Source organism: Egretta garzetta, unplaced genomic scaffold (genome assembly GCF_000687185.1).
Source record: "Egretta garzetta isolate BGI_Z169 unplaced genomic scaffold, ASM68718v1 scaffold447, whole genome shotgun sequence".
NCBI classification, from domain to species: Eukaryota; Metazoa; Chordata; class Aves; order Pelecaniformes; family Ardeidae; genus Egretta; species Egretta garzetta.
The window spans coordinates 384,644-395,435 of NW_009260397.1; the positions used below are offsets into that span (position 1 = coordinate 384,644).

The 10,792-nt window shown below is 37.1% G+C and overlaps 1 protein-coding gene across 4 annotated transcripts in view; it reads left to right on the forward strand.

The window, feature by feature from the left end:
• SPECC1L (sperm antigen with calponin homology and coiled-coil domains 1 like) overlaps positions 1 to 10,792 on the forward strand; it is a 74,461-nt gene that overhangs the window by 28,613 nt on the left and 35,056 nt on the right. For all 4 annotated transcript variants that reach the window (XM_035898535.1, XM_035898534.1, XM_009643088.2 and 1 more), the window contains 4 exons: positions 4,518 to 4,591; positions 5,122 to 5,297; positions 7,102 to 7,265; positions 8,648 to 8,739. In XM_035898535.1, the coding sequence (XP_035754428.1) occupies positions 4,518 to 4,591; positions 5,122 to 5,297; positions 7,102 to 7,265; positions 8,648 to 8,739 (506 nt within the window). The remainder of the gene's footprint in view (positions 1 to 4,517; positions 4,592 to 5,121; positions 5,298 to 7,101; positions 7,266 to 8,647; positions 8,740 to 10,792) is intronic.

Here is a 10,792-nt window from a genome sequence, read left to right on the forward strand (position 1 = left end):
GCGACCATCCAGCCAGTTCCTTATCCACCGAACAGTCCACCCATCAAATCCATAGCTCTCCAATTTAGAGAGAAGGATGTTGTGCGGGACCGTGTCAAAGGCTTTGCAGAGGTCCAGATAGATGACGTCCATTGGTTTTCCTTTTTCCACTGTTGTTGTCATACCATCATAGAAAGTCACTAGGTTTGTCAGGCAGTAAATTGTGTTGATTAAAAAACTACAGTATGTTCCTGATGTCCATCCAGATGTGGCAGCTGAACTCATTACTGGAGGGACAAGGAGTTTTAAGCATATTGCTTCTGTAGTGTATCTGAAAAGTCTAAGAAATACTAAATTAACCTGTATGTTTTATCTACTTGCTAGTGTGCTGAGATGAAACAAGCTTGTAGTTGAGATGAGTGTGTAGGTACTGGGGTGGAGGTGAGGGACTGGGAGAGGGCAGATTAGGCTGGAAGTACGTACTGGGGTGGAGGTGAGGGACTGGGAGAGGGCAGAGCAGGCTGGAAGTCAGCAGGGGAGGCGGGTGTTGCACTAGATGGCGTGTTCCCTCTGCTTTTCATTTCTGTCTTCGGAAAAACCTTCAGTAGTCAGGTAGCGAAGCTGTCACATTACTCATCTTCGATGACTAAGGGGAAAAAAGAAACCTATTATTCTTCCAAGCAGTTAATAAGAGTTTGTGGAGAAATTTTTTCGGATTTTTCCTGGTTTGCAGAAAATTGGTATTTCTAGGTTAGCTTACCAGTTATCAGATGTTTCTTCTGAAGCCTGAAAATACTTTGTTACATGTTTGCTTAGCACAAGGTACATGTGCTATACATAACATACCAGTCCTCTTAGTCTGTAACTATTTAAGTCAGTAAACTTTTTGGACAAGGGTAGATGAGCAAGAAAGCGTAATATCTAATGTTCAGTGAATAAATAGTTCTTCTATGGAGCTGGCAGCACTGGTTTTTAATTCTGCTGTATCTCATTTTGAAAAGGATCTTAACAGCAGTTGTGAAACTAAATTTTTACATTACCATATTTAGGCCTTTTCTACCATAGTGTTGGGAAAGTCAATTAGATGTTAGTTTTCTAGCTGTTAATAATTTTTTTTTTTTTTTTTTTACTAATGTTGGACCCTTAAAAAAAAACAGCCTTCTTGCTGTATAGACTGCTGTCTGACAGTGATGAGCTCAAAAGACTGATATGCAAATTGCCTGAGCTTTGGTATATTTATAATCAGGACTTCTTCCTTATATAAGGAAGCTATAGTTCTTAAGTTAATTCTTAAGTAATGCTAGCACTGTTCTGTGTAGTTGTGGTTATACTGGGATAGCCATTTCTATGCTGAAAAATTGAAATACTGTCCTAGTATAAGGCAAACCAATGTAACTGACACAAAACCTGCAAGAATGCCCATTGTGGATTTGCCTGTGTCAGAATTACTTGATTTAGCATTGCTTATCAGGAATTGTAATGTCATGTTTTACAACTAAAATGCATATATGAATATTGTAAGTCTTTTTTTTTCTTTCTTTTTTTTTTCCCTGAGACAAATGAAACAATTGAATGCTGATACAAATTTTTATTTCAGTGATGAATTCTAGCTGCTAATTAGAATCAGTAAGAGTTACAGATACAGAATACAGTGATACTTTTTCTCTGGCAGCCTTATAAAATTCAGATGTTATCTTAGTTTCTTCCTCCCACCGAGCGTAGTTGTAATGTTTTTCTTTACCATATGTAGTCTGCATTTCCCATAATTTATCTACCTACTAAAAAGGAAGGACTTGTCAAACTGTGATTTAAATCAGTAGTGTTTTGTAAAACGTAGACATAATTGAATCCCAAAGTAAAATAGAAGCGGCTTGCTGATTTGCCATCTTTGATTATCCTATTCATTCATCAGAATGGTCTCCTTGTTTTTCACCTACCCTAAACAATAGTTACTTTTCCTTTTATCTCAATCCTCTTTCTTGTCTGTGCTCCTTAGAAGGAGGAGACTGGATAATGGTAGAAGAGAAGCACCTGTCCTACCATACTGAAAATTGCAGCACATACAGGTGGAAAGGGTTGGTGTGTGTGTGTTAGAGAAGAATTGTGGAGGTTGTGAGGATGCAGAATGGAAGGATACCACAAGGCAGGCATACAGAGAGTTGTTGCCTGTGTGCCTGTTTTGACTACTTGAATTTTCAGGGTGTAAGTGGTGGCACAATATGAAGAACGGAGTTCAGGCTGTAAGAGGTGAAATCGCTTATCTTACTCTTAATTTCAAATTCCATTGCAATTTGGTAGTTCTTTTCAGGTTGGTTGCTTTTTTGTTTTTTGGTTGGTTTTTTTTTTTTAATTTCTTTGATTGATTGGGGGAGAAGACTGTTTCCAACAACTGCTGTAAAATGCTCTGTATTGTTTATAGTAACTGCAGAATATTCAGACCATTGTGTTTTACTTCAAAGCATAAATATACTAAAACTTAATGGTGCGTTTCATATCTCACAAAAGCTCAAAACAATGGTCTTACACAAGCTTTAACTCTGGATGCATTTATAGTTTGTGGTTTGTGGTTATTTTTAGATAAACTATAGCTTGCTTTTAGTTGTAGAACAAATTTTATTTTTAAAACCATGTTTTCTTTGAACCGTCTTTAAAAGAGAAAATGGTCATCCACTAGATTTTGTTTGAAAATGCTACTGGAAGCTCTGTAGGGCATGTTGACTTGCTATCACTGCTGAAAGTTACCTAATTTGCAGTGGAGTTTTTTAGCATGTGTTTAAAGGAAAAAAGGTTGTGAGGGGGAGCAGCTTTTACAGCTTTGACCTAAAGCTGGTATCTCAGTGCTGACTTTAGCTCAAACAAGTTATGTATACAGAGATGAGCTAAAAATTGGAGGGCTTTGCTTAAATATCGTGGTAGCATGAGATCTGAGTGGCACACTGTTAGGCTTATCTTCAGAGCTTAAAGATCAGTTGGATGAGTCTTAAAATGTCTTGTAAGGAGGAGATAAATATGGAAATATTTGTCTAATTTTAATGTTTCAACTCTTCCAAGCCTGGAAGGTTATCATGTTCATATCATGCTGTAAAGAAATTAGCTGTGGCATTAAGAGCCTCTGTACTTGGGACCGTTGAGGCAAAACTCAAGAATTTCTTCTGATGAAGAAACCAAAAGGAATTCCACGGCAGAAAAACTAAAATGTTCTTATGACCCTAGCTGAGGGTCCTGAATGTACACATAAACATAAATCAGCTTAAATCTGTTCTTAGTTGTTGTTGTATCTGATATAAACATTTTGAAATGCTTACTATTTTCCGTGTAGTCTGACGTAGCCTCATTTTTATTGTTAAGAAAAGCCCTTTGACAAAAGACCAGGAGTACTGAAGGTATAGGCTTACTTGAGAAGATACTGGTAGGTGTTTGTATGAACGTATATACCGGTCTTCTGACTATTCAAACATTTATTATGCAGTTCCATAGATTTTTTTTTTTTTTTTTTTTTTTTGCCAAGGTTTTGTATTTTGAACAGCCTACATTTATTAGGCACCTTCAATATTTTTGTGGAAAGAGCATTGCGAATATACAGGAAAAATACTTGTTTCCAGTAGGTCTTGGAATAATGAACACGAACGAAAAAATGCGTTCAGTCACTTGGCCCATCATTTTTACAGTTTGGAAGTAGCTACACGATGCTATAGAAATAAAATCATTGCAGAATCCAAAGATCAGTGAAGTGACACGCTAATTAGAAATTTATGCTATGTTCTTCTTCATTAATTGCTTAGGTATAAGAATGGAGTAATCAATCACGTTGTCATTGTGTATTGAATAAAAAACAAATGAATAATAATTGCAGTAGCCAGTCTGTCAGACGCCACATGAGGAGTTGGTGGTGATCAAGCTGCCTATGCTTTTGTATAGCTGCTGACAGATTTAAGGGACCATCTCTTTCATAACATGATCTCATAGACTGTTTATCCCTTTGCTGTAAGTATAGCTTGTTTCAACTTCAAATAGTAGCTTGATAGACAAGACTGTAAGATTCTTGAGGATGTAAGTGGACTTTTATCCCCGTGGAAGGCATGGCTGCAAGTGTTATGGCAGCTGCTTTGTGGCAGGGAGTAAATTGTGAATAAAAAGGCTTCGTGTCGCTGCAGCTTATGTTTGAAGAGGGAAAACCCCTAGACACCCATGTTTTTAAGATCCTTCCATGTTAAATTGCCTACCTGGTTTGTTTGCTCTTTGTTATCGCTTTGTCATTTTAATATTGTGAAGGGTAGTAGAGAAGGGACTGGGATTTGTATAAGAATTGAGTTTCTTACACTGTTCCCCTCACCAGTCATAGAGAAGTATGTACCTATTGACACTTTCTGTCAAATTATTTCTGCTCGTACTATTTTTCTCCCAATGGCTTTGGTTATAAAAATGTATTTTCTGAGTAAGATATTAAAAACATTTGCAGGTTGTTTCAGTTACTCTTTTTTAAATAAATAGACTAAGATCTGACTAAGATCCTACAGATAATTTTACTTTCTTTCCAGATACGGTTAAAAAACTTCAGGACCAAAAGCATGACATGGAAAGAGAGATAAAGAACCTTCACAGGAGACTCCGGGTATGTTAAGACCTAAAACCACAATAAATTGTAAACTTGGAATGTCATAAGACCTGCATGTGAAATTGTGAAAAGGTAATATGATGAGATGTAATACCATTAAAATAATTATCTCTGAGATACAAGCATCATATGGGAATATATTTACTAACCTACAGAGACTAAAGAATTCACTTCTGAAAAATCCTCAGAATCACAAAGATACGGCGTTGGGCTTAGGACAAAACGTTTCTGTGTCTTCTGATGCACAGATTAATACTGCTTTTTTTTTTTCCCCCTCCACTTTGAATATTTTCTTTATTTCTAGAAAAGAAATTAATGACCTTGGAATTCTAGTTATTTCCAGCAAAACTTCTTCAATTTAACTTGTAAGTTAGGTTATGCATAATGCCAGAGATGAGGGCCTTCATCGTTCCTGTAAATTGTTTCCTGTAACAGCATAGAGAAAGTATGAATAATACGGATAACTTTTATTTTTAACTTCAAAATTCTTGCTGCTGCTTTAAATTTAAAGTTTTATTTACTTATAGGAGGAGTCAGCAGAATGGCGTCAGTTCCAAGCTGATCTACAGACTGCAGTGGTTATAGCAAATGATATAAAGTCTGAGGCCCAGGAAGAGATAGGAGACCTGAAGCGTAGATTACATGAAGCTCAGGAGAAAAATGAGAAGCTTACTAAAGAATTGGAGGAAATAAAGTCACGCAAGTATGCAAAAGACAACAGGGATATTGTCTCTTTTGGAGGGGGGGTACAATTTCGGAAATCCGGTATCTTGACTACTACTGAGACTCTGGAAGTTCATAAATCCTCTCACTGTGAGGATCTGTATTTCAACAAGCTGCTTTACACAGGCTTGCAGGGGTTGAAATAGGTGAACTTATAAGAACAATGTTTGTCTCTTTATACTGTATACTTAATCTATCCAAGAATATGCAGTTTGGTGCTTTTGCAAAACCAGGTTGAAGTGGAGGATTTTTCCTATTTAACAGCTGGACGTGATTTAACTTCCCTCAGTGTGAAAAATAAGCAGTGTTGGCTTTTCTGTTCCATCATTAATACTTCTTATTAGCAGCCAAGGCTTCTGGTATGGTTAAAAAGATAGCTGGATTTTTACCTGAGAAGAAACCTTTACCTAATTCTGCACATATCTTGTACAGTTTTCTTTTCACTGATAATTGTTTCTGGAAATAATTAGAGATGCTTTGTGTATGTTTTTGATAAAAAACAATTCAAACTGTGATGTATTGTGCCTTGAATTAAGTGCTACAGTTATTTAGAAACTGAGTTATATGTCTTTCAGAAGGAGTGAAGTCCTCAAATCCACACAATAGGAACATCTTGGACAGCACCATTTGAATCCTTACTGCATTGTCTCTAGGGATTGAATACATGTATAGCTTACAATAACAGTAATGAAGTTTATGATGTGTATATACTAAACAATTTTTTTCCACATGGATGGGCATTTTATAGGCTACATGACACTTAACCCAGCATCCAGTAGGGTATGAGGTAGTGCCGGCCATGGAACTTGGGGAAGAGCTGATGGTAGGAAGAACAGACTACATTGAAAGTGGAAAAATTATCTGGATGAATGAGTGGTGGGTGTAAGGCATCTTATCTGAAGTAAGATCACCAAACTAAGTAATATGAATGATTCTTACTAATACATTTCAGCCAGAATTATAATTGTTCAATTAGTGCTTGCAAGTGAACCTTTGAGGTTACAGTTGCACTTCAGAAGGTAGAATTGGCTTGCTGATTCCGGTCAGTATATTCATTATTATTTATACAAAAGCATCTTTTGACATTTGATTCATTGCAGACAAAGGAAAAAGAGGCAACTGAATCAGATTTCTTGGAAGTGGTACAGCTGCTGTATTGGAGGGAAGGTGGTAGGATAGTCTATTACAGTGTCTGAAGCAAGAATCAATCAATGTTTAATTATTGCAAGAGTGTAGAAAATAGCTTGCTTTAAACACTGTGAGTGACACTGAATACAATAACCACCATAAATATTCTGTACTAAAAATCTAAATCTTTTTTTGAGACTGATTCATATGCTGCCTAAAGGCGTATGTCAGAAATGTGTTCTTACCTCCTTAGTATTCATTTAAATTGTTTTCTGTTCATGCAGGTGGGAAAAAATTCTCTCTGAGCTGATTATTTTCCTGTGAAATGGTGAAATACTTAATGCTCAATTTTTTCCATCCATGTGTACATGTGTGTGTTTGAGAGATAGGAGCAGAAATTAAGCTTTAAATCAAGTATTGATTTGATAGAATTTTCATCTGGTGCTTAAGCTCTCTTGCTGAAAAATAGGAAGCATTTACAGTGATAATTTAGGTTGATTATTTCTAAATTACAGTGGAAAGAAAACTAGGTTAATGTAATGACCGATTTGGACCATAGATTTTAATTTGGCTTCAAATTTATGTTGATTTTTTTAAGACTTTCCATGTTAAAATGTTTTTTTAAATTCCTTAAATGGGCTGCCTATTGATTTCAGGCAGGAAGAAGAACGTGGTCGAGTATACAATTACATGAATGCTGTAGAGAGAGATTTGGCAGCTCTAAGACAAGGAATGGGCCTGAGTCGCAGATCATCCACCTCCTCAGAGCCAACTCCTACTGTAAAAACACTCATCAAGTCATTTGACAGTGCCTCTCAAGGTAATTATTTTCAATTGGTGTAGTAGCTGTACCAAGTTATGATTTTGCATATGTTGACATAGACACTTCTAATGGCTTAGCTAATTCAAAAGGTAAGTTGTTTTATTGTACTGTCGTGACCTGTGAGTGATGGCTGAAACAAACCAACCTAAACTAGATTGCACAATAGATTATTCTCTGCGGTTAAGTGCAAGCATCTTTTTTTTGTCTTTATTTTTTCTCCACTGTTGCATTGCCAATGACTCATATGCTAGACACTTTGATTCGATGCGCCCGTATATTAGAAATGCATAAACACATATTACACACGTAATTGGAGCTGGAAGCACAGCTGATTTCAGCTTGACTATTAAAATATGAGCTTAATGTGCCAAATTAAGCATTCTAAAAGCCATGTAATAGCTAGAGCTGAGTTTGTTTCTTTTAATAACTTACATTCTTATAGTCAAAGTGCTGATGAAAGTTAAAAATAAAGTCCAGCCAGTATCACCTATTAAAAGATATAGGGAATATTTTCTAAAATGAAAAGGATTTTACTATTGAGACAAGACAATAGACTTTACTATAAATCTCTGATTGTGGAAACAGGTGATGTCCTTTTCTGTAGATGAGCAGTATAAGGAATGGTTCTATTTCCATACTTGTTCCCTTTGTTCATAGGTATTTACAAATTTTTATTTTCCGAGTGTTAATTTTGAAGGCTTTTTTAATCTGTTTTTGGATAAAGGTTCTTTCTTGCCAGAGTTATTTTGGTAAAATGATAAATCACCTCTCCCTTCTTTTTAATCTTTTATTTCAAGCTTCTGTCTGCCTTACTCCTCAGCATTCGTGTCTAATCATGCTGTTAAATAATCAGATGACTGATTCACTAACTCAGTATTTGACTGTTTTCATACATTTCTAAACATGTTATTTGTTTAATCCCAACATTTCAGGGACTGTCATGTAATATGTAGTACCTGTGGACTTTGATTAGAAATGAAAAAGGGGAAGGAGGTGATATATGTTATCTATCTTGTTGTACTGGCACACCCAGGAGCCTGCTACCATCTCTTTAAGTATCTGGAGATGAGAGAACTAGTAATGCCATCGTTTACATCTGCCAGGGTAATAGTATCCTGCACCTTAGCCTTGTCTACCCCCAGTAAACTTCTTTTTTTACCATGGATGATATATTCAAGACAAAATTAATGCAATTAGAGGAGTATATGTGTAGGCATACTTTTAAATGATTTTGCAGTCAGTTACTAATTGAGATTCTGAAAGATGTGATCTGGTAAAACTAGTGGTACAAGGCAAGAGTTCGCTGTAACAGCCAGTCTCCTGTTTCACTGCAAAACAGTGCAATGCTCACGATGGCTTCCTTTCTGTGTTTCTGCTAGTTCCAAGCCCTGCTGCTGCCACAATTCCTCGCACTCCCCTGAGCCCAAGTCCCATGAAAACTCCCCCGGCTGCTGCTGTATCCCCTATGCAGGTATGTGTTTTATGACTGCACTTAATCCTTCTTTGTAAAGAAGAGCATCTGAAACTGCAGGTGGTAATACACAAAAATTGGTTGACTTTGTGAGGACATAATGATAAAATGTTGCCTCAAGGAAGTAATTACTAAAATGTTCAGTCTAACAAAAAGTCTTTTCAGTGAGACCCATGTTGTAAATACAAAATTTGGCATAATTTGGAAGTTCTTGTTAAGTATTCCCAACCCTTACTGTTCCTGTGCTACTGAGAAGCATGGGAGGAAAACTTTATCTGCATTCCTTAGTTTTAGAGTTGCTGTTTGTCAATTCTTAGTCCTGTGGCTGGCATGGAAGCAGAAATAATCTCCTTCGGGCAAGGGACTGAGATCTGTGCAGAATCTGTCATCAGTCATCAGTATAAATGGATCCCATGGTGCATTCGATAGCAGACCTGACCAGAGAGGAATGAAATCACTGTGAATTGATTATCTTTGTTCATTTTGTACTGACTGAGAGTTTGGCCAGTTGGTGATTGTACTGTTTTCTGTCCTGTCCCCTCTTCAGCTGCTACAGAAGCCTAGGTACATTAAGATTGCATCATCAGTACTCTTAATACTCAGCTTTATAGATCACTGCTGGTTTTATTATGTCATTGTGTGAAGTGAGATTTTGGCAAAAGCAAACAAGTTTAAGGACAAAGCGGATGGAACCAGATTCACAAAGAAAAATCAAAGAATGTACTATGTTTTATTCCTTTAATGTCAGTAATTCTCCTGTTGCCTTCAAGATATTATGAACCAGAAATACCAAAACTTGATTTTTACTATTGGTCAGCGTAATGTTTTGGTAATAATTTTTCTCTGTGTGCACTGAAGAATCTGTATCCATATTGGCTTTTAGTGCTCAAGGAACAATACCTGGAACAGACTGACTGTTCTCCTATGCTCAGACTAGTGCAGCTTTTATTCATTTAAGAATTAATTTCATTAAATAAATGAATAGCAAAGAGAAAGAATTAAAATGTTTTTTGTGAGAGCATCTGCTATTTCCTGTAGCTCAGTCACTCTTGATGGAGGTTTTCTGAAGTAGTTAAATGTGACAAGTTCTCTGACAGATGTTTTGTTCCTACCAGTCTGTCTTTATATTTCTGTTTATTTCACAGAAGCATAGAATAATTTGGTTGGAAAAGACCTTTAAGATCAAGTCCAACTGTACCTCTCCACCCCTAAACCATGTCCTTAAGCACCTTGTTTACCCGTCTTTTAAATACTTCCAGGGATGGTGACTCAACCACTTCCCTGGGCAGCCCGTTCCAATGCTTAACAACCCTTTCTGTGAAAAAATTTTTCCTAATATCTAATCTAAACCTCCCCTGGCACATTTATTTCTGTGTTCCTGTAGGAAGAGGCAGACTTAATCTCATGTTCTAAAAGGCTAGACCAGAGCTTTGGCAGACAGCAGACTTTTTGATGAAGCTTAAGGCTTATTTCACTTTATTTACCTGTAAATTAACCATGAACCAAAGTAATCTCTTAGAATACTGCAAACCTGCTCAGGTTTACAGCTCTTCTTTGAAGTTCTCAATCTGCCAGAATTTTTTCAATTTTGAATTCAACTTCTGGTATAGAATCAAGTCATTAACAGCTGGATACTCATTAGTGCGAAACATTGCCTGAAAAGCAAAGGTGAGGGCGTGTAAATGAAAACAGCTTCTGTTGTCTTTTTGAAGGCAGGTGGTTTTCTTGAAAGTAAGTTCTTAAGGGTGGATGTCATGAGGATGGAGCCAGACTCTTCTCAGTGGTGCCCAGCGACAGGACAAGGGGCAATGGGCACAAACTGAAGCATAAGACGTTTCAGTTGAATATGAGGAAGAAACTTCTTTACTTTGAGGGTGACCGACCCCTGGCACAGGCTGCCCAGGGGGGCTGTGGAGTCTCCTCCTCTGGGGATATTCAAACCCTGCCTGGATGAAGTCCTGTGCACCCTGCTCTGGGTGAGCCTGCTTGAGCAGAGGGGTTGGACTGGATGATCTCCCGAGGTCCCTTCCAACCCTTGCCATTCTGGGATTCT